Source organism: Sinocyclocheilus rhinocerous, unplaced genomic scaffold, assembly GCF_001515625.1.
Source record: "Sinocyclocheilus rhinocerous isolate Xijiao unplaced genomic scaffold, SAMN03320098_v1.1 scaffold2117, whole genome shotgun sequence".
Classification (NCBI taxonomy): Eukaryota; Metazoa; Chordata; class Actinopteri; order Cypriniformes; family Cyprinidae; genus Sinocyclocheilus; species Sinocyclocheilus rhinocerous.
The window spans coordinates 966,850-990,642 of NW_015626361.1; the positions used below are offsets into that span (position 1 = coordinate 966,850).

The 23,793-nt window shown below is 37.0% G+C and overlaps 2 protein-coding genes across 2 annotated transcripts in view; both read right to left on the reverse strand.

The window, feature by feature from the left end:
- Positions 1 to 5,837, reverse strand: part of LOC107711856 (membrane-associated progesterone receptor component 2-like) — an 8,614-nt gene extending 2,777 nt beyond the window's left edge. The window contains exons 1-2 of the mRNA XM_016516918.1: positions 5,478 to 5,837; positions 2,052 to 2,207 (exon numbers count right to left, since the gene is read on the reverse strand). Of these exons, the coding sequence (XP_016372404.1) occupies positions 2,052 to 2,207; positions 5,478 to 5,820 (499 nt within the window). The 5' untranslated portion in view covers positions 5,821 to 5,837. The remainder of the gene's footprint in view (positions 1 to 2,051; positions 2,208 to 5,477) is intronic.
- A 944-nt stretch (positions 5,838 to 6,781) lies between these two features.
- LOC107711964 (la-related protein 1B-like) overlaps positions 6,782 to 23,793 on the reverse strand; it is a 44,180-nt gene continuing 27,168 nt past the window's right edge. The window contains exons 7-17 of the mRNA XM_016517071.1: positions 18,731 to 18,875; positions 18,472 to 18,646; positions 18,091 to 18,329; positions 15,750 to 15,836; positions 15,293 to 15,655; positions 13,302 to 13,408; positions 12,992 to 13,155; positions 11,240 to 11,384; positions 10,130 to 10,239; positions 9,774 to 9,901; positions 6,782 to 8,607 (exon numbers count right to left, since the gene is read on the reverse strand). Coding sequence (XP_016372557.1) covers positions 8,209 to 8,607; positions 9,774 to 9,901; positions 10,130 to 10,239; positions 11,240 to 11,384; positions 12,992 to 13,155; positions 13,302 to 13,408; positions 15,293 to 15,655; positions 15,750 to 15,836; positions 18,091 to 18,329; positions 18,472 to 18,646; positions 18,731 to 18,875 — 2,062 coding nt within the window. The 3' untranslated portion in view covers positions 6,782 to 8,208. The remainder of the gene's footprint in view (positions 8,608 to 9,773; positions 9,902 to 10,129; positions 10,240 to 11,239; positions 11,385 to 12,991; positions 13,156 to 13,301; positions 13,409 to 15,292; positions 15,656 to 15,749; positions 15,837 to 18,090; positions 18,330 to 18,471; positions 18,647 to 18,730; positions 18,876 to 23,793) is intronic.

Here is a 23,793-nt window from a genome sequence, read left to right on the forward strand (position 1 = left end):
ATTTATGTAAGTGAGGATGGCAAAATAAAGTAAACTGTGACAAATCATACCCAAAAATTCTTCATACAGTGGACTACCAGTAAAATTGATACAAATTTGGGACCAAAAATTATTCAGACCAAGCCTGGGAAAAAAAAAATTAAGTTCAGGTTTGCATGAACCTGGAGACTACAGGCTGTCATTAAGGCTAAGGGTTGCCCGACTAAGTATTGATAGTTGTGTAAATACTGTCATACTAACAGCTGTCTGAATAATTTTTGGTTGATTGTAATCTATTACATACCTTTCTATCAAAGTTATCTGACATTATCAAGCTGAATTTGTTCTGACACAGTTTAACTCTGAGTTCTTGTCATATTTTATTACCATTTTCTAAACTATAGCGAATAAACTGTGATAATGTGAGAAAAGATGAAGGTGTCTAAATAGATTTTGGTTTGACTGTATCTATTTGATAAATGAAGTTAACCAACTAACATTATACATACCCTTTTGGTTTCTGTACCCAATATTTAAAAAATGTACAAATGCAATAAAAATATCGGTATCGGTACTCGGTATCGGCAAGTACCAAAAATAAAAGTATCGGTATCGGGCGAGTACTGGAAAAAGTGGTATCGGTGCATCCCTAATTATTATAAGCTAACCGTTGTGAATCGGGCTAAAGTAAGGCGATAGTTTTGAACATTGGCTGGTTATGTACTTGCTCAAATATTGATTTTGGATCATTTTTAACCCCAAAAAAAGTTACGGACTGCAGCTTTAAATAAAATTAAAATAAATATTAATAAATTAATAAATATTAAATGAAAAGTTAAAAACGAAAATTAGAAATGTAGCTTTGCCAACTAATGAAAATAATTTAATTTGAAGTACAAATTTTACCAAAACCTAATAAAAATGTGCACATATCAAACTTAATTTTAAACTAGATGTTTTACCAATTATTTTTAGAGGGTTCTTATAAGGCGTTAAGCATGAATACACCTCTGGTAGTAACAAAGCAAACAAGCAGTGTGGAAAAGTCTTATGCTTTGTCACCAGAGTAACATAGTTGTCAAGCAGCATTAATCTGTTATATTATCACATGCCTGATTTTCCCCACACATAGTGACAGGGGAGTCAGGCAGATTATCTCACATTTCCTCATCGCACACAACAACACAAACAGATATGAGATATGAGACTGTGCTACACCAAATCAAACAATCAGTTTAGAGCAGTCAAGAATAAACCTCATAGAATGTGGCTACAGAACAAGAGTCACTCTCCCCAACATACACGTATAAGTACTTTAAGAAGAACAACTCATAAGAATCATTCGTTCGATTCATGTTATATTTGTTTTGAGGGCACTTTTCTTTACTTTATTTTGTGGTACTGACTACCCAGTCTTTTTTTTATCTTATCTCATTTAGAGACCGTCTGACACACCAACGCTGAATAATGGAGCAGGAAAAAACTGATATATTGGCATTCATTTTTTTATAGCTCTCTGATCTACAAGAAAGAACAGGACAATTAAAGGTCACCGTCACTCATCATCTAGAGAATTTCCCCAGTACCCCATCCCTGCATCAGCTGTGTGATTACAGTAAATGTACAGATCAGCCCGAACCAGCACAACAGGAACAACATGCAGAGCTTGTGGTCCAGGAGGAATGATAACTAACTACCTACCTAAATGCATAACTTTCCTAGCTCCGATTACCCTAAAGCCCAATAAAGGCCTGGTTTCACAGTCAGGGCTCTGACTAAGCCAGGTTTAGGCCATAGTTCAATTAGGACATTTAAGTATCTTTTAGAAACGTTCCTTAGAAAAAAAACATTACTGGTGTGCATCTTGAGACAAAACAATGGCACTGATATATTTTAAGATATGTTAGTGCAAGTTTCTTTCAGTTAAAACAGCTCAGACATGCTTTTAAGGCTGGGACTACTAGGCTTAAGCCTCGTCTGTGAAACCGGGGGAAATCTTTCAGACACTTAAGATTTTTTTGGGCATATTATGCATTTCCTTTCTGAACTCAAAGTAGAATTCTCCTGCTTACCCATGAACTGCATCTCCCATTCTCGAACACTTTCCATCTGTACAGCATTCAGGTCTGAAAGATCATCGTACTCATCTCGTAATGCATCCTTCTCCAGGCAGAATGTTGCCAAACCCCGAGAAGCATCACGTCCCGCAAAGATCCCGTAGGGGCCCTCTGGAAGAAAAGACATATTGTGAGCATTAAGGTCAGCAATACAAATTTAGGAACTTCTGCACATCATAGATGTAGGAACTAGAACTGAAAAATCCAATATTGCCAGGGATTAATCAATTATTGTCTGATCTGAAATAAATTAGTGAAATTAAAACAACAACAGCAACTATGCATTAAACAAAACATAATTTAACTTCAACTGAAGTTAAAATTAAGCTAAATGTCCCTCCCACATTTCCCAAAGATTAAAATAAAAAAAAAAGTTCAATTAAAATAAAAAATTAATTAACTTTTAATAATTATTGTCTGAAGTAAAATAATGAAGGTAAAGTATGCAAAGTGTTTAAAATAATAGCAGCACTTTAGGGCTGTGCAAAAAAATCGAATGTGATTTTCATGCGAATCTCGTCAGTAAAGCCGCTTCTGGTGATTAGTAGTAAATCTCCAGCACGTGCTTTCAGATGGAGCGGCATTTACTACACAGAGTTATTTTAAGCAGTATTATTAATAATAATAATTTATAATAATATTAATTGTAATATAAATTAAATAATAATTTAATAATAAATAATTTTATGCAAAAAAATCCTTTGCCTGATAAAAGTTGGAAGAACCCAGCTGAAATGCAATCAAAACAAAACTCTGCTGTGAACCTACTAAAAGAAAACAGTTGTGGAGTCAGTGGCTCAGACAATCCCAGACAAGCTGGAGTGTCGTCTCAAAAACAACCAAACAGCTGAGATGAATGGAGCCGCTCAGGCAAACCAGAGAAATGCAGGTAAACAAACAGCTACTCCAAAACAGCTGTGAGAGATTCTGTGAACACACAGCACTGAGTAAGGAAATGAATGTGACAATACACTATACCACACCAACAAGAATCAACTGCAGCTCAGGCCTCACCTTTCCTCCCAAACCTGAAACGTGACAAATGAGCACAACAGACTGATGAACTTCAGTCACCTATCAAGACAAACAAATGAATAGATGTGATAAATGGAGATGACAAGAAGACAGGCACATCACTGATACTTACTGCATTCAGAGTTTTACTCTATAACCTCTTGAACGGGAACTAGAATCCATGATTCATAAATAGTATGACTGCCAAAAGCCTTCCAGATCAAGCCTGATGATGACTAAGCTGCTCTGGCATGTGTAGATTCTTCTGTTCTCTTTCTTGACAGAGAGACTGAGCTTCAGTCATTTAGGTTTATTCAGAACAGAAGGCAATAGTAGGGGCAATCAGAAGGCCATCTTTTGATACTTGCTTTTGGTTCATCATCTGATCTCCATGTGCAACTGACGCACTCCCTCTTTTTTTCAGCAGTTGAGCAATAATAGTCTTAGAAGAAACAAGCAGGTCCAGCCAAACATTGACCAAAAAGCAAGCTACCCTATGGTCAAGTGATAAGACACCACGTCTCCCTACAAAGTACAAACCTCTGCTATAGTCTCATGGGGTTATAAATGAATGCAGCAACAGGTAAATAAAACTGATCTCATATTCTGTCTGGGTGAAATGCTGCAAGATGCCACACGGGACTACAGGTGTCTAAACGAATGACGAACTGGTCAGAGTCTGGTCTACTGCTGACAACACACCTTGAACGCCCTGCGCTCCCCCATAAACACCACAGATGGTCAGATAACATATCTCATATACAAATATAGCAGAGGGAGATGTGAGGCCCAATCAGAGGCTCTAGTTTGGACTGTGAATCAAAACTTGGTAAATGCAATCAAAGGCTGTGGCAATCCTGGTAGTTTTATGTGCATTCTCGGTTTCACTTCTGACCTGGTCTCCAAATATAGACTCCAGACAGACTAAAGACTGCTGTTCTGCCTTTGAGAGCAAATATTTCAAGTATTCTGTGTAGCAAACAGCTGTTTTGCACAGCAGCTGAAAGCCTGTAAACCGCTCTTAAAGCACAGGGGAAAGAAACAAGCATTTCTCTGCAGGGGAGGGAGGAAGGAATGAAGCTCGGTGCTTGATTTCTTAACCAAGGCCACTGCTAAACTTAGCTGACCTAATATCCATCACAGCAAATCAAGCTGTTAGCTTTACGCGTTTAAAATAAGCATATCGATTATTGCATGGTACAGCTGTAACTGTACAGTACATACCTGACGGGTGTGCCAGCACATGGTTCTCACCCCGTATGTCCACGTCACACATAGCTCTCATTCAAAAATGCACTGACATGACAGGTTGATGCCTGGGAAAGAGTTCACCAGGGCAAAACAGAGTGAGAGAAAGCGAACCGCAGTTATGAATAAGACAAAGGGCCCGTCAAGAGGTTGGCAAACTCTGATAAGACATCAGACCACCCCATGCACCATCACAGCAGGGGTTTGTGGGAGAAAGAGGCTTTGTGTGACTTTACCTTGTACAGTGTTTACCAGTATTAGCTTTCCTCTGACCAGAGTATTGACAAGTATAATTTGGTTACCACACAAGTGATTCTCCTATGGCAAGCTGTTGTTTCTTAAAACTAACTAGTATCTGCTTGTGTTACTTTGTACTATTTATTACGAGTAATATTAATTAGCAACATGCTCTTACTATAGGTTTAGCTGCTTAAAATTAGGCATAATTTATTATTATTACTACAGCAACTACATGTAAAGTGTAACAAGGACAACATAATAAAGTGTTACCAGTAATCTGATTGTATCCTTCACTATTTCACTAGTAACTACTCATTAGATGTTAGTACTTCATTATTGGTTAGTATCTATACAATTAGTCACTAGTACTTATTCAACAGATGCTAGTCACTGCTGGAATAATTACTAGTATCCAGTTGTAACATGTAACTATTCCATTACTACTAGTTAGAAAGGGCTAAAGTATGCAGACTAGTATGCATTTCAATTGTTGCAGGGTACTTACAGTTTCAGTATAAAAAAAGTTACTTTATTTTAAGATGTCCTTGTTATAGTGTAGTCATACAAATAAATACTGAGAAATATTAATAAACCACATATACTTACTATAGGTTTGTGGCTAGTTTCTTGTAATTAAGCATAATGTACTGTTACTGTTATAGTAACGTGTAACAGGGAAACTGCAAAATAAAGTGCTACCGAGAACATTAATAAGGTGCTAATACTTTTTTATTAGTCACTAGTAACTATCCAGTAGTTGTTAGTACGTATTCCATATTACGTAAGCTTTAGTAGACTTTGCTTACTGGATACTAGTACCTTTTCCACTGCTGAAGTTAAAAAAACACCGCTGAATGAGGGTGTGAGGGCTCTCCTTACCGCGTCCGTAAAACTTTTTGCCGCTGGTCACGTCGAAGACCTTGGTATTGACTGCCATGAGGATGCGCGGGTTCTGCACACCGTCGTACTCGCGCAGCTGCTGCAGGGTGAAGTCGCGTCTCCTCATCTTGGGCAGCGGCGAGGCCTCGCTGTCCCGGCCCGCGTCCGCACCCGCCCTCCTCCACCACCGCGCGTAAACCACGTAACACGCGGCCAGCAAGAGCACTAGAACGCTGAGATCGAGCAGCATGCCGCTTATACCGAGACCGGTCCCCGGATCCAACTCCTCCGTCGTCCCCTGCCCGCCGCTAGTGTCCGCCGCTGCACTCCTACCGTCCCCCATACTGCAACGATAGCGCCTTCCCACCGCGCGCGCCCGCCCAGCTGGCACTCAGGGGCGCGTCTGATTGGCTGTCTGTCACCGGAACACCGCGTTGGCACCTGGGATTTGTAGTTTTATGTCAAGCGTGGCGCTTACAAGACCACCGAGCGCATGCGACCCGATGCGACCAGACAAAGGCTTTAGATAATGAAAAGGCGCTAACTGTTATGATTATATTTATCAGTAGCTGACCGCGATAAAATACTAGAATATGCAGGAAATATGCTTTTAATTAGCTTGCAGCTCAAAAGTTTCATATTGAAAACACACACATTAAAAAAAAAATGAACGCGAATTAAATACAAAATTTATTTAACTGCTTTAAATATTATATGGCAAGCTATGACATAACTTGTTAAATAATAATAATCATAATTCAACAAAGATAACAGTATCCCTTATGAGCCCTTTATTTTCACAACTCAGAATTTACAATCTTTACTATTGCTAAAGTACAAAATGACCCTTGACCCCTGCAGTTTCTGTATAGTTTATTGTTATTGTTTAAAAAGTGTCTATTCTTTACAACGTCAAAAGTAATTGTTTATAGTGTATACTAGACGTATTGTTTACAACAGAGCAGCTGGATTGCTCTCAGTGTGTTTATTATGTCTTTAAGAGGGTTCCTCTAGTCATGGAAAATGCACACGATTCAGGTTACATTCGACTCTAAAATATTGAGCATATATATTATTCTTTGTGAGTGCAAATTATTTATTATTATTATTTTTAAGTCATTATCCAGTAATCCAAATAACTGGAAAGTTAATGGATTTTTCTTTTTCAAAATGTGCAACGTGTGGAATGTGTAAGACTCAGTAAAACTACATTACACTGCACACATTGCCTGACTTGAACTCAACAAAAAAATACAATATATGTTATTTTGGGGTTTTATAAACAGATTTTAATATATTTTAAGTTTTTTTTTTTTTACATTTTACAATTTATGAGGAAAGAAAAAATTAAACCAACATACATACAACACAACAAGCGCACACAAACAAAAATATCAATATTTTTTTAATCAATAAAAATGAATTGATTGAAATTAGAGAGCTGCTTCTAAAAATTTTTTATGTACAGTTTTCATAAGCAAATATGATACAATCGGGACATTAATTCAGTGTCTAATTACTGATCATAAGTGAGAAAAAACACTGATTCAATGTTATTAGCCACGATCCAAACTGAAAAATAAAAATATAATGCAAATCAAAGTATTCTCTGGGCCACCATGTTTGCAGTCATCTACACTCTCTCAGTAATATCAATAAAAAAAAGATTATAATCAATTAAGATTTCAAAAGAGAGTAAAACAATAAATTCTCAAACTCAACTCCAATAGGATTCAAAATTTAAAAGGAAGAATAATTCCTCTAAAAAAGTTAACATTTCTTAGAAACTTCAAGTACACAGATGTTTTCAAATTTAAGTCAAAATGATCAAAAAGGTCAAAAAGATGTCTTCTCTTCCTCTACTCTACATCTAAACTGGAGACGTGGCGTCTTTGAGATCACCAACTTCGCAATGTGAACGGCACAATATTCATTTAAAGGCAGGAACATCCCGTAGTTCCTGATGATGTTAACATTTTTTACAATCCCTCACCACTGATATCTACGTACTTCTCTGATATTCAGCTCAGACACTCAGTTAATCATAAAAGCATAAAGAACTTAGTATTCCATCACTGTCATATTTCCTACACAAGCTAAAAGAGCAAAAAATGCAATAAGCTATATAGTGTGTTATCTTGTGTCAACCTAAGTTCAAGTTTTTATTGTTTGATGAGCTTTTGTTTGAGTTTTTAAAATAACTGAACTAAATATGTGTACTGTGCATTTCGCACAAATTAAAAACACTTAAAAACCAAGAGATTATTAATTACTTATGCTGACAGAGCTGTAATATATATATACATTTGTTGCTTTTGAAATGTAAGGCATTTGCAAAGGTAAAACTCATTTTAAAAAGAGATAAAATGGCATTCAATGTAGGAATGCACCTTCTGTAAACTTGACAGCAAAACAAGTTCACCATGCATAATTGATTCTGAAACTACTAACTGCAGAAAAAAAAAGAAAGTTTAAAAGAAAAACAAAAACAAAAGTTCTTATGGAAGTTAACCTGTCCAGAAAAAGCACCTTGTACAACACAAGGATATTTCTGGTTTACTCTTCAGTTTGTGAATGCAACGGTCTGACAGTTGGTCTTTGCTCTAACGGTTTGACTGGCTCACTTCCGAGGTTACGGTGTAAAACGTAAGCCTGCACCAGCACTCAAAATCTGTTCACAGCTCCAGAGTTATATTCACACTAAAATACTGTATATAGTGTAGCAAGAGGTTCATTTCTTTGGCTGTTGGGCATCTTTGCTTTTGCTCGTCGCCGCCTCTCCTTTACGAGCATCTGATGAGGTATTCTTCTTCACATTCTCTTTGGGTGGAGCTTTTGTAGACGGGTCATTAGCCGTGCTGCTTTCGGCGGAACCAGGTGCTGGTTTCTGACTGGCTGTGACTGGCTTGGCTGATGGTTGATTGGTGGTTTTCGTTGTCGTTGGGGCAGCGGCCTGATCCGTTGTGGTTGTTTTTGCCATCACTCCTGCGGCTGGTTGATTGTCTGAAGATGTCTTGGCAACTGGGGTCTGTTTCGTTGATGATGTTGAGTTGTGCCGCCTACGTTTCACCTCGTCCCCTGCGGAGGACGAGTGTGCTTTCCTCCTTACTCCTTCCTCTGCCATTGGTGGCTAAGAGAAGGGAAATTACATTTGGTTTAGAGTTCAACAGACTAATATTAACCGTTAGAAAGTAATTAAATGTATATTGACTAATCCTATTAACCCTATAAAGCCTACTATATAATATACAAATTTCTAAGGCCTCTAAATTATCAACATGATCAAAACTTTGCTGAAAAAAAAAAACACATTTACTGCATGCCTTCTGATCAATAGTTTATACTATTGATTTTTACATTATTTTTTTAGTAAGTAAAAGGCCTTTTAGTATAATTCTAAAAACACCCCCCTTCAGGTCATGGTACATTTTTTGCTGTAAAATCTTTACTGATTTTTATAAAGTAAACCTAAGAATTATCTTTATATTGTTAGTAATATTTCAAGATAAACACTTACTGGACTGAAGCAACTTAGGTTTACTTGAATATCCATACATCATTTAAGAAAGTAAATAAATCACCTTAAAATGTAAGTATCAAATATGATATACATACGTGACATACATATATACATATACATAGGCTTTTGAGGAATATTTATTTGTACATCTCTCATGTATTGCATTACTGCATTACGTTTTGTCCCCACAATAAAAATACAAAGCTGATCATAAATTATCATAAAACTGAGCATTTAAATATCATCTCACTGAGATATATTATTGGGATTATTATATAGTGACCACTGTTAGTTATATCAATTTTATGCATGTAATCTATTATATACGGTTATGAAATCTTATTGATTTAGATTACAAGCTGTCAGAATTTCATCATACTTTTTGGCCATATATATAGGCCTATGTATATATATAAGCAACTGCACCAAATTGCATATTTTTGTTCAATTTGCACCTCTAAATAAAATTGCGACGTTTTTCTTCCTCGAGTATGAGCTCCATATTCTGCTATATCATATTATGAGCCATAAAAACCTTGTATGTATAAAAAATTATGTTAAATATAAAACACACACGTAAACCTTTTCATTTTAGATTTAATTTTAGTTTTAAAGGGGTCATATGATGCTGCTAAAAAGAACATTATTTTGTGTATTTGGTGTAGTTCCATTTTAGAATTTTTTTTTTTAACTACTATTTCGTATGTTAGGCTTTCACAGGGTTAATGTGTTATTCTGGGATCACATTAACATGCAAGACTGATGCTTATACTCACATCTACTCTGAAATCATCGATGCTCTTGAATTTGCTGAGGTATTCCTGGAGCTTGGGGTCAATGGGCTGATTCTTCACCTTTGCGTATTTCAGGAAAGCCCAGAATTTCTCCAGTCCATATAGTTGACCTACACGTATACACAAACCCCCAAACATCAGATGCAAGCACATAGTGACACATCTTTCAGCAAAAAAAAAAAAAAGGTTTACTAATAAGTTTCCACCAATGCAAAAAGTGATTTTCACCCACAAAACATCAGACACTGAGTTGGTGGGTGATATGCAAAGTTAAAATGGCACAATAAAGATTTCTGCCTTTGCATTTTTTTTGTTTTGCCAAACTATGAATGTTTGACCTTTCTCATAGTCCTGGATGGTCTCCTCCTGGAAGTCCTTGAAGATATCCTGTCTGAACCTCCGCTCTAGTCCATAACTGTAGAACCGGAACAGACACTCCAGTCCGTACCTGTGACAAACATTTGAACACACATTAGGAAACTAGTGTTGGCCTTCCCAGGTAGCACAGCAGATAGTGTACAAAAACCTTATATATCATTTACCAGTGCAATTATTTGCATGATTATCAACATTGCAAATGCTATACATGCAGAAAGTCAGAGCTGGTATAGTTTACACTACAGTTTGCACTTGCCTTAAGACAGTCATTTTGTGCCTAAAAAACATGCACAAGATTATAAAATATAATATTAAAATATTATTCTGCAATGATCTGGGATCCCAGAATTTTTTTTTATTGTTTAAGAATCTGCAAGATTTGTGATGCTGATAGCATTTGAAGTTCAAGATCCTTTTGATATTGTACATGATTTTAATATTGCATTATGAGTTGATTCAAAAGATAAGTTAAATAGGAGTCCAAGCCTTCAGCATTCAGGATTTAGTACTGAAATATGCACAATTGCCTAACAACTAATACAAACAATCTGTGAGTAAACAACCAGAAGAGTTTATGCATCCCTGTATAGGAACAAGACAGACCAGAAAGAACAATGTTCAGACTTGTCAGCCATTTTAATGTGAGTGTGTTTGTATGTTGTGTGTTATGTAGGTCGAACATGAATGCCAGCTGTAACACTCTCTCATGAGATATTGCTATGATAGCCAATATTTCATTCATATTTTATTATTTTCAAGAATAGAGATTAACCATTTTTCAAGTCTTCTGTAGCTTTTTCTGTAAAACAAATCAAAATCGGGAGAATTTTGAAGCATCTGTAATACCTATGTTTATACCACTGGTTATGTATATAGTCAGAGGGACTCATGAGCAGAAACATTTATATTTTCGGTATGTCATTTATGCACCCTCTTGCCAAACTGGAGGCACTTGAGAAGGGGTCAAATGAACTTGGTTGACTTACTGCCTGGCTATTCTGGAATTAGCTGCCTGAATTCTCAAAGGCTGATAACTTCTTCAGACAGAGTCTGCAGACTAAAACTCTTACCTGTAGTACTCCTTGGCATCCTCTAGGGCAAACTGCTTGAACTCCTCGTACATCTTCCTGTTGAAGTTGTCTCTGAGGAAGAAGGACCAGAATCTGAAGAGGGTGTTCATCTCCTGAGACTGACCCACACCTAATCGCTTCCTCTCTGAGGAAAGAAAATACACAAAAATGAGAAATTCAAGTAAAGCAGTATATATATATATAGAGAGAGATAGAGATAGAGATAGAGAGAGATAGAGAGAGAGAGAGAGAGAGAGAGACAGAGGCAGAGACAGAGACAGAGACAGACATACATACATACATACAAATATAAATATAAATATAGATATAGATATAGATAGAACAGCTGTTGTGTAAAAAACTTATAATCCCAGAATATGTTTGCCTGTTACAAACATACTTTTCCGTCAAGGTCACCGCTATCTTTGATGACGGGGTAGAAGCGTGGGGTTTTGGTGGGGTCCTGTCTTCCAGGAGTGCGTGGTGTACGTGGGGTCCGAGGCACACTGGAGGATTCTGGGACATCCGTGGGGAGAGAATGAGCCATGCTAGAATCATCTACAGAAAAAGAACAGACACAAAAAAATACATACATTTAAATAAATGAATAATTTTATTTATAATCAACTGTTTGCTTGTTTACTAATAAAATAAAGATAGAGAGATAGATAGAGAGATAGATAGATAGATATCACCTGTCTGACATGTTGGAGGGGGCGGGACCTCCTGGTTGGGGTCAATGGGAAGTTTAGGGGTCAGAGTATCAAACTCGTCTTGGCTGATCATGTTGAGCTTTTTGAAGTTCTCCACATCCTAAAAATGTGGAACATTGACACATTATAGAGAGTACAAACAAACAGCTACAAGAGGGCTAAAAGCATAAAAACTACGAGTAGAGCATCACACTCCATATTTAAAAATAAAGAGGAGAAGAAGACAAAGTGCCCTGATGGGCTTCCAGTTTCTGCCTGTATGAACAATGAAGTCATAAGCACTCTGTATTTGACTGCAGACAGTGCACTTGATCAGGTTTACCAGCCGTTATTACTTGCAGCGGTTCAGAAATGACATCCTTATAGTCATAAAAGACAAAGACTCAAACCCATTTGGCCACTGAAAGTGAAGCTTTTAGGGCTATAAGAGGCATAAAATAGTCAATCAGACATAACACAGTCAATAAGAAGTTTACCAAGAACATAATGTGTCAAACTGACATATATACACACTGCACAGAACTTAATGCAAAAAAGCCACACGCCACTACTGTCAAAATGAGAAATCATTTCATATTAGATAGTTAGGCTACATCATAAACTCTAACTGATCTGAAAAAACCACATGTGCTCATTTCTGTCATTTTGTGCAGCTGTTTATCAGGTGTCTGTACTTTTGATCTTCAGCCCACAGAGACCTTTGGCACAGTTAACACAGGTGCTACGACTCTCACAAGCGGGAACAAGCGGGCACCCCCGACACCACCATACAGTTCAAACACATATCAGTGTAAACTGTAAACTTGATATGACCCACTCGATTCAAATGATATGATCCACATTCTTTCAGGGTTTTTGACATTTGCAAATGGCTCAGATTCTGTTGATGTCAATATAGAGAGAGAGAGAGAGAGAGAGAGACAGAGGCAGAGACAGAGACAGAGACAGACATACATACATACATACAAATATAAATATAAATATAGATATAGATATAGATAGAACAGCTGTTGTGTAAAAAACCAAACAATCATTGTACCATTAAGGCATCGTCGCCGATATTTGTGGTAAACTTGCTGGGTGAAGCCGTTTTCTTTCAAAAGCTCATGGGATGGATGCCAGAACTTAGGCAGGGACTGCGGGGTGCAGCTGTAACTGCCTGACAGCGCGGGAGCTCCTTCTGACGGAGACGCATTCGAGCTGCTGTACAGAGGACGAGGAGGATAATGGGAGAGAAAGAAAGACTGTTAAGTAGAGCCAACTTTCTGAAACAATTAGCTGATGTGTCTCAAGTCGCTGAAAGATTGGCACCTCAGTATTGAGTGCATGACATAAAAAAAGCCACAAACCTGATGGAGGAAGTGCGGGGTCTGTGCTCTCGTGAGTCCATCACCCAGCCTACATGGCACTCCAGTGGAGGGTTAGAGCTATGACGGGTTTTCCTCTTTCTGGGGGTCTAAAAGAGTGAGGGGGGGGAGAGAAAATATGCACCTGGTTAGGACAAATGTAGAACTCAGGCATTAAGCAAAAATGTTTATATATATATATATATATATAATATATACACACTGCACAGAACTTAATGCAAAAAAGCCACACGCCACTACTGTCAAAATGAGAAATCATTTCATATTAGATAGTTAGGCTACATCATAAACTCTAACTGATCTGAAAAAACCACATGTGCTCATTTCTGTCATTTTGTGCAGCTGTTTATCAGGTGTCTGTACTTTTGATCTTCAGCCCACAGAGACCTTTGGCACAGTTAACACAGGTGCTACGACTCTCACAAGCGGGAACAAGCGGGCACCCCCGACACCACCATACAGTTCAAACACATATCAGTGTAAACTGTAAACTTGATATGACCCACTCGATTCAAATGATATGATCCACATTCTTTCAGGGTTTTTGACATTTGCAAATGGCTCAGATTCTGTTGATGTCAATATGAACTGGCTCATACATCAATACATGAGTTTTTATCCTGGAGGATCTAATCAAGACAAGAACCTTTCCTCTAAAAGAACGTACACATCCTAGACCATATGCTTTCACAGAGCTCTCGTCTGATTGGCTGTCTGTGAAGGGTACACACAGGTATTTGTCACTGTTCTGTTAAAAACAAATAATAATGTCCTAATAAAACTGAAACATAATATAATACATAATATAAAGAGGTCTGTGATCACATGCCAAATCCAAGAGTGCACAGGTTGGTTGAGAAATAAATCAGCGAAGACACAATGTGCTGCCTAATGTGAGATATGAGATCTTAAGCAAATATTTCAGCATATTTTTGGTCACCACAGAGCAATTCAAACATTTGCAGCAGAAAATTCCCATGTTACTGCTGAGCGTGGACATTTATCTGAAACACCACACTCAGCATAATCTTCTCTGTGTTACTTACTATTACGTACTCATTTTGTTTTAAAAGGAAGCTTTTTTGTTTACACTATGGCTCAAAAGTTTGGGGTCAATAAGATTTTTTTTTTAAATTAATACTTTTAATTAGCAAGGATGCATTCAATTGATCAAAAGTTACTGTAAAGACTTTTACATTGTTACAAAATAATTTTATTTCAAATAAATGCTTTCTATCCATCAAAGAATCCTTAAAAATGATCACAGTTTCCACAAAAATATTAAGCAACATAACGGTTTTCAACATTGATAATAATAAGAATTATTCTGAGCAGAAAATCTGCATATTAGAATGATTTCTGAAGGATCATGTGATACTGAAGACTGGAGTGATGCAATCACAGGAAGAAATTACTTTTTAAAATATATTAAAATAGAAAATAGCTGTTTTAAATTGTAATATTTCACAATATTAATACTGTTACAATATTTTTGATCAAATTAATGCAGCTTTGATGAGCATAAGAGACTTGTTTCAAAAACAGAACTTTTTTACAGCATATTTAAGGGAATGACGGGGGAAACAGGATGACAAGATGAATTCAAACTCAGTGTTGCTCATATGATGGCAACTGCACAGCGCCATTATAAGAAATATAACTTTTCAACATGTAAATGATGTTTATCAATAAGGTAAAGGGAAATTTCAGCCTAAAATGAATATTTTGTCATCATATCAAACCTGAATGACTTTAATAGAACTCAAAAGATACTTAGCAGAATGTCCAAGCTGTTCTCTTCCATACAATGAAAGTGGATGCTGACCAGTGACAGCACAGCAGTGGTCACTATTCACTTTTACTATATGGAAGTGAGGAGCTTGAACATTCTACAGAACTCTTTTTTGCAACAGATAAATTAAGAATTATTTTTGTGATGTAATATATAATTTTAAAAGCACAACCATTCTCACCTTGGCATTGACACACTCTTGCTGCCCTTCTTCCTTTGTCCAAAGATCCTGTTCATAGTAGAACAAACCATCGTTAATGGCTTTGGCAATGTCCGATGAAATTTTGGCACGTGACACATGGTTCCCCGTCCGATCACCCCCAGGGTGTTTCCGCAGGTGAGGGGGGGTCTGAGTAACAATCAGGATCTTGTTTACATCTCGGTCGTCAAGTTCATCATCAGAATCGTCATCTGACCAATCAGTGAAGGTGTTCTTGCGAGGCGCTGCGAGGCGTTCCATTTCTTCATCAAACAGGAAGTCCAGCTCCTCCTGGTCTGCCTCAGGCTGCTGCTTTGAGCTAGACTGAAACAATTCTTTGTGCTCCTGAAGCAAACATGAAACATATCTTATTTATTCATAATAAATATGAAAAAAATCATGCAAGCAGAAAACACAGAAAGCAGGGGGGATACTCAACTGCAGATGGGGACAATTCAAGAAGGAGAGGAGAAGGAGGAAGAGGAGGAGAAGAAGGAGGGCTAGGAGGAAGAGGAGTTACTGAGGTCTGCACACCCACAGGACAGGAGATGGAATTACGGAGAGAAGAAATGATGGACGAAGAAATATGGAGGAGGAAAAGGAAATATGTGTGTGATCAAAATGCTCAAGCAGACTTATGAGTTATAAAGGAACATGAAGAAATGAGAATTAGCCAAAAAATGAAAAACAAATATTCTTCAAATTGACTTTAGAAACAGTGTATTGTGCATCCCTATTATTTTGTTTCATGCGCTGCTTATCAGTTATTGGCTGATAGTTTCATTTATCGATTTTGTACACTATCATTTGAAGGCGCAATATTTTTTAAAAGAGATTTATACTTTTATTCAGCAAGGGTGTATTAAACTGATCAAATAATAATGTACAAAAAGATTTAAAAAAAGATATCTTTCAAATAAATGCTGTTCTTTTGAACTTTCTATTCAAAGAATACTGAAAAAAGCACATAAATATTAAGCAGGACCACTGTTTTCAACATTAGTAAGAAATGTTTCTTGAGCACCAAATCAGCATATAAGAATGATTTCTTCAGGATCACAGAAATAAAATATATTTTAAAATATTAAAATAGAAAACAATTATTTTAAATGTTAGTAATATTTCACATTACTACTGTATATACTGTATTTATTTACAGCATTGGTGAGACTTTAAGTTTTCTCACCAATTTTTTTCAAGTTTTGAAACTTCTTTCAAAAACATTTTAAAACATCTTACCGACACCAAAGTTTCGAACGGTAGAGTAAATTTAATTGATCATGCTCATTTTTCCATAGTTTTTCATTTAGATTACCTCTGTGGTCATCTAACACTTAAAAAAAGGCAATTTAATAAAACTGTGAAATGTAATCTTTACCAAATCTAAAACTGTATTTCCAGTTTCAATACTGTACATTATAATCTTGTGATGGCTAAATTCACTTGTAGAATTTAAAATGACTAAATTAATTTTAAATGCTGTTACATAAAAACAATTGTTGGCATAATGATCAGAATTTAGTGCACCCCTACAAAACACTAGGGTTGCAACGATGCCATTTTTTCAGAACCGATCCGATACCAAAAATTCTGAGTATCGGCCAATTCCGATCCGATCACTTTTTTTTTTTTTTAAATCAATGTAGAATTTCTATACTTCTATGTGTTGACCTGATCATCACTCTTGTGTGTGTTAAACACAATCTGCTAAATATAGACAACTTAATTTTAATGTAAAATAACAAATGAAAAAAGTATATAATCATAATCTATGACAAAAAATACTATTATAAACAAGGTAAGTGGATAATTCAGCAGTAAAAGTTATTCTAGAAAAATCATGGGTGCACAATAATTTTATAAAAACATTAAACTAAACTAAACATTTAGTGAAGCAACATTATTTAGTGGGCAACAAATAAAAGTTAATAAGTGTATGGCTAAATCTGGTCAAATATTACACATTGCCCTTTGTATTGTTGTAAAATACATTCATGAAAAACAAGTAGCATAAATATATATATAAAATATATACTATAAAATTAAAAGACATTTCTTTTAAATGCATAGCACAGTAATGAAGGCAGCGATATATAATAGATAGAACAGAACAAAAAAGACTATTAATAATCTTTCATTGTGCAAAAGTATAATACGAAAGGGTATGGCTCCAATACAGAGCGGCACAAAACGCTTAATGCGGATCCAGTGCGCGGAATGATGCGCTTGAAGCAACACAGCGCGTAGCTCCTCATAAAAAAGGGAAGAGATATTGCTGCGTAGTTTATTATATCTGTGCGATATTTTATTGAGCATTTTCTTTTAGCAGTTTTAAATCTCAATTATTGTGCGCTCTTGAAGAGAGTTTCATCGTTTTGACTGTAGTAACCGAACGCGACACGCAGTTTGAATGCTGAATGGAGGATGACAGACAGCTGCAGCAGGGAGAAGAGTTTACGTGAACTTGACTTAAATATTCATCTATACTACACATTAAACTATGAAACGGCTTCAGAACACTTCAAATATAGTGCACGAAAACGTTATGGTGCTTTATAATGTTTTTGTGCTTTCGTGGGGCTTAACAATAACACAGAATAGTATACGCACTATATCGGATTTGGATCGGTCTCATCTGACCGATACCCGATCCGACAGAAAACGGCAGTATCAGAGCCGATACCGATACTGAGTATCGGATCGATGCATCCCTACAAAACACTGTGACCTATATCACGTCACGTCACATATCACAAGACTAGGATCAGATCCGGCAGTACCTTATTTTTTCCAGAAGAGTTTCTGTGCCGTTTTTCCACCTGTATCCACGGCTGGGCATCTGGATCAGAGAGACTGCTAGACCGCACTTTAGGCCTATTCCCAGCTTCACTAGATCTGCTTTTTGAGTCTGAAGGAAAGGATTCTTTGGACTGAGGTTTGGCTGCATCTGTGTCATCACTAGTTTGGCCATTTACCAGACCGGGTTCATCTATGTGCTGACTGACTGGGGAGGATGACACTTTGGCACATGTAGAGAGAATAAGTGTGTGATGAGGGCTGCTATTTTCAGAATCAAGCAAAAGAACAGTGTAATTGCATAACAACACTGCAAAACAATCAAAAATACAATAAAAAAGCTAAACAGTGGAACACATCAGAACCTTTGCTGAGGGAGGTGAACGTCTGTCCTGGGACAAACTCTGGGCAGTGAACGAGCTGGGAAAAATCTGTGCGCGGGGAGTCCAGAGAGGGACCCGGGATAGGCCAATGTTCGGGCTCCTCTTTCCTACGGATCTGCTCATCAACAAGCTCCACAACTTCACTGTTCTTCACCGCCTGCTCATACACACAAAAACCAGATATAACACAGCCTAAAGATAATAATCTCTGAAAGAGCAGAGGTGAAGGGTCAATAGTCACCTCCTTAATGAGGTTGATATCGGTGGTGAGGGCCTGGACTCTGTGGAAACTGGCGATCAGAGAGATGGGCAAAAAGCCTTTTGAATCCATCTTCCTCCTCAGGAAGAAGTCACGCTCCAGGTTTGGGAGACTAAAGTAGTATTCACTAAAAACAAACAAACAGTCATCTTTAAACTCCAAAACAATAATTAAACAGCACAGTTTCATATTTGCTGCCTCAAATTACTGTGTATTTAAATAATAACTACAAAAATAACTACCAAGTCACATATAGGCGCAATTAAGATATAATTACATACAACTTAGATATAATTATGTACACATCACATATTTAAAGCTGTGTACTTAACACATGTAAATGCAAATAAAAACAGACTAAAATGCATCTGAAGGGCATACAAATTCATATTTGTAGAGGCTCATTTAATAGTTTTATTTGTTGCATGCACATCTGGTATAATAGCAATAAATATTTGTATACAATTCACCTTTAATGGGCATAAAAGTATAAAAAGACAAGAAAACAGATATTTTAAAAAGTCCATAAAGTGGGGACCAAAGGTCTGAGACCACTAGAGCAAATTGTGCATTTTTCTAAGACATATATTTTTATTATAAATTATATTACAAATAAATCAAGTGGAATACTAATTGGAAAAGAGTATCTTAGTATTTCAGATATTTAGTATCTCTTTTAATGACAGTAGCAAGTAAGCTACATGAACAGAATATTTTTAATTAATGTAATTTTTCAAAATCCTAAAAGTCTAGATTGAAAGAACAATCTCAGACTTTTAGACCACACTTTATCTGTAAGGCAAAGTCTTACAAAGTATTAAACATTTATTTATTATTTAATGTCATATCAGCTATTTTCATGGCAAACTTGTAGCATAAATTAATTATAACAAGAAGAAGAAGAATCATCATCATCATCATTTTTGATAAAACTTCAATATAGGTAATAATTTAACAATGTTTTTACAACAATATAAAAGAATACAGCAATAATATAAGCCTTTCAGTCTGATATTTGACTATTGGAGAAATCTTTTTTTAATATGTCCATTAATAAAATTTATTGCAAAGCATTCAGAGTAGTGCAAAACACATGTAATCTTATCTAAGAGCAGCTGGGTATTACAGTCTTGTTCTATAACTGCTGCAGGTGGTTGCACAAACTAACTGTTATATAAGCAGGGTTGGGAGGGTTACTTTTAAAATGTATTCCGTTACAGTTACAAATTACTTCATTAAAAAAGTATTCAGTAACGTAATCCAAGTACCACAATATAAAAGTAATGTAATCTGATTACTTTTGGATTACTTCAAGATACATATGTAAATAAGTCAAAAAAGGAATATCTAAGTACTTTTATTTAACTATGACTTTAAAATTAAAACTAATAAAAACGATTTGAAACTATTAAAAATCGTGTCGTTTCACCATCTAGATATTACAGCCCATATATTTATATAAAAGGCTATGCAGACATCTTGTGGCTATACAGTACAGCCCACAGCAATACACCATATACATATTAGTCTATTTTAAAATAAGCCTACATGTCGAAAATCTTTCTTTATTTCATTGACTGATCCGGGGTGTGGGTACTCTCATGTTAATTTCTACATTTTCAGGCTCATTTTCCGCTAGAAAACTTACAACTGCAGTCATGCACACCATGGAATTTTAAAGCACTAACAAACACTAAATTTTAGCTAACGATGATTTCCATGCTAGTCGGACTCGTACCTGCAAATGTTCAAGTTGGTTGAGTAGCCTTTGTTAAAGCAAGAGTCTTCATGCATAGCTTACGATGTACAACCATGTTATTTCCTTTATCCTCTTTGAAAACAAATTAACTGTGAAATTTCCAGACATGAAAACGTTTTTCCCAGCAGGAAGCATCGTAATTAATTCATCCCGCGTTTGAGGAGAATAATTGTAGACGGGTGTTATTTGCGCACGCACCAGCAGGCGGCTCACGTGAGTCAACATGTGTCAACAAAACCAGGAACTAGAGCCCTGCATTTCAGCCGACTTTTTTACGCCCCTAGGGCCGGGCTTCGGGCCAATTTTCATGTCATAGTTCAGATGCGGGCCGGGTCTCTGGCCTGTTTTAGGCTCCTCCTTATTTTTATATTTTAGACATCCATCAATTAGTGATGAAAAAAAATTTGTCGCGCTGGTGGAAACAACACGAGATCGTGCTACCGCGACTGTCAAGAGCGGCTTGACGGTGTTTGTCCAGCTGCAGCAGCAGCATGCATGCAGTCAGCGCAGCTGAAGAGATCTGCGTTCAAATGCACGCATAAAGTTTGCCGCAAAGCCCCAGCAAAAGTAATTACATGAATATGTCAGGGGGAAGTAGTAAGGAAATATTTAATTTTTTTATTAATAAACTAGTGTTTTCGGAGTCGTGTCGCAAGGATGAAGTTGTCGATCCTGACTTGCCATCTCCTCATTAGACGCGCCTTTAGAGAGAAGTGCATCTTTACGGATTATGATTATGATCATAATGAAAGAGTTTTTGTTTTTGATTTGTTTTATTTCGTTAAGTAGTAATTTAAAGCTTTCTATAGATATATTTATCATGTCTGTGAGACATCTATTCGCTGAGTTTCGGTTCATTTTTGTGAAGGGCTCCTGTTCAAGACGAGACGGCAGAAAGCGCATCATGTTTGTTTTCTTTATTTTATAAAAGCACAATGTTTTGTTGATATTGTGAGTGCACACAAATAAAAGTAGACCCTTTACAGTTCCGAATGATGTATTACTCTTACCCTTATGAGCAAATATGACGGCGTATCCACTGAAAAAATTCAAGTGATTGCGCTGGCGCCTCCATGTCCTACAAAGCGCGCTTTAGCTTCCACTCCGCATAAACTATTGGATACAGCGCACATTTATCTAGGTTTAACGTTTAAACATTGTTATATGCTTGAACTGTTTTATATCTATAGATTTTATTTTAGGTGTTAGTGATGATTTGAGAAGGCTAAATTGATCCAACATAGGCTATGATCAGCTCACTGTCTACCGCTGGCCGCTTGGTCGTTACTTTAAAAAACAAAAACTTGTAACGAACAAAAAATGCTCCAAACATTTTTCTAAATTAACTTAATAAAAAAACGAAAACTAAATATAATAACTTTGCCATTACATACAAAACTGAACAATTTTAATAGCTGAAACAGTAGTATAAGCTGTTTTGGGAGAAGGGGAAAAAAAGACGGACTCGGGCCAGTAATTCTGATAAGCTGTCGGACACGGGCCGGGCTAGGGCCTATATTTGAGTCCCGTGCAGGGCTCTACCAGGAACTATGATGAAACAGCACTAAATATATAGCGTTATGTCAAAATACTCATTTTATTTCATTTTAAATTAAACAAATGTAATCCTGATAGTATTCCCACTTTTTACAAAATGTAACTGTAATCTGAATACTTTTTTTTTATGTAACTGTAACAGATTACAGTTACTAGATTTTTGTATCCTGATTACGTAACGCCGTTACATGTATTCCGTTACTCCCCAACCATGTATATAAGCACAAAGACAGAAATCTCACAACCCTTTAGTTATTCATCCCTCCCTCTCTTTTTCCACCAACATATGCATTCACAGATCAGCACCGCTTCTCTTTCCATCTCTGTCCTCTGGGTATTGTGTATTGTATAAGGTGAGGAACACAGCACAGAGCCTCTGGCAGGATTGCAGTGAGACCAGGTGCAGTGAGACCAAAACTGCAGACCAGACCTCCACTATCCCTGCTGAATTTCATATTTAAATATTGTATGGTAATTTTTAAGGGCCTTTGTGGACAAGTGGTTAGCAGAAAAGTTTATTACATTTCTCCTAACACATGCAAGTTCCTACAAAGTAGTAGTACCCTGATGAAGCACCTGAAGATTGAACCCGAGAGACTTCACCAATGATATACATCAACCAATCAAAAGCTTCCTTAATGTGTAACATACATGAACATTTGCTAAAACTCCTGTAAGAAGCAGAAGTGCTCTGGGAGGAACGCTGAGGCCTCCACCCAGAACACACCTCACATTCCAGCAGCTTTAGTCAGCTGAGGTCGGGACGCCCCCTGTGCCATACTGCAAATGATTTTGGGAGTTTCAGCGGAGATGTTGTGCAAGTTTCACTCACTGGTATGTTTAGGTGTGAGGAGACACTGGCCTCTGAGAACATCCAAGACAAGGAATTTAGAAACATGCCAAATGGAGACACGCATACCTTCTTTAAAAATAAACAAAAGATATTGAAAATAGACAGATACAGAATTGGGTGGATAAAAAAGACACTCTAAGTAGAGTTTCGATGCTGAGCAGGGGCGTAAAATTCGTCTAACAGTTGGGGGGGGGGGACAATAAACAAAATTTCTTAAGAGCAATTTTTGAAGGGGACACAAATAATACAGCTAAAATTGTACTTTTAAGGACATGTATACGTAGAGGAAAGTCTTACTACTACCAGTGTAGCAGGGAGACCGTGCCAAAATAGTCAAGCTGTTGTGGTCGCGCCGTGACAGCGCTCGTGACCATTGTAGACATTACTATCCATCACAGTGTTGCCAAGTCCGCGGTTTTCCTGTGGAACTGGGCTACTTTACCACTGTTGCCGCAGGTTGTTTTTCATGTCAGCGGGTCGAAGCGACCTCAATAACAAGATATTTAGCCCCTGGAATACGATTTTTACAGGGGGACCCCCTCGAAACGCAGTTAATTTGGGCTAGTTTTGAGTAGCAATTGGGCGGGTTTTGTTTGCAACCTGGCAACCCTGTGATGTCAAGCAGGTAACGTTATTATTGCTAACATAGCGGATTCGTCGGAAAATACATTGGCATCATCTGTATTAAAGAGAAAATAATCACTTAATCCGATGTTTAAGTGAATAAAATAGCCTTGAAAGCCTTACTTACTAGTGGGTGACCAATATATCGCCAAGGCCGATATATCGGCCGATATTTGGCATTTTTCGAATATCGGCATCGGCCGATAAGTTTTTCCTGTTTGGCCGATGCATTCGAGGCGGGACTTTTATTTT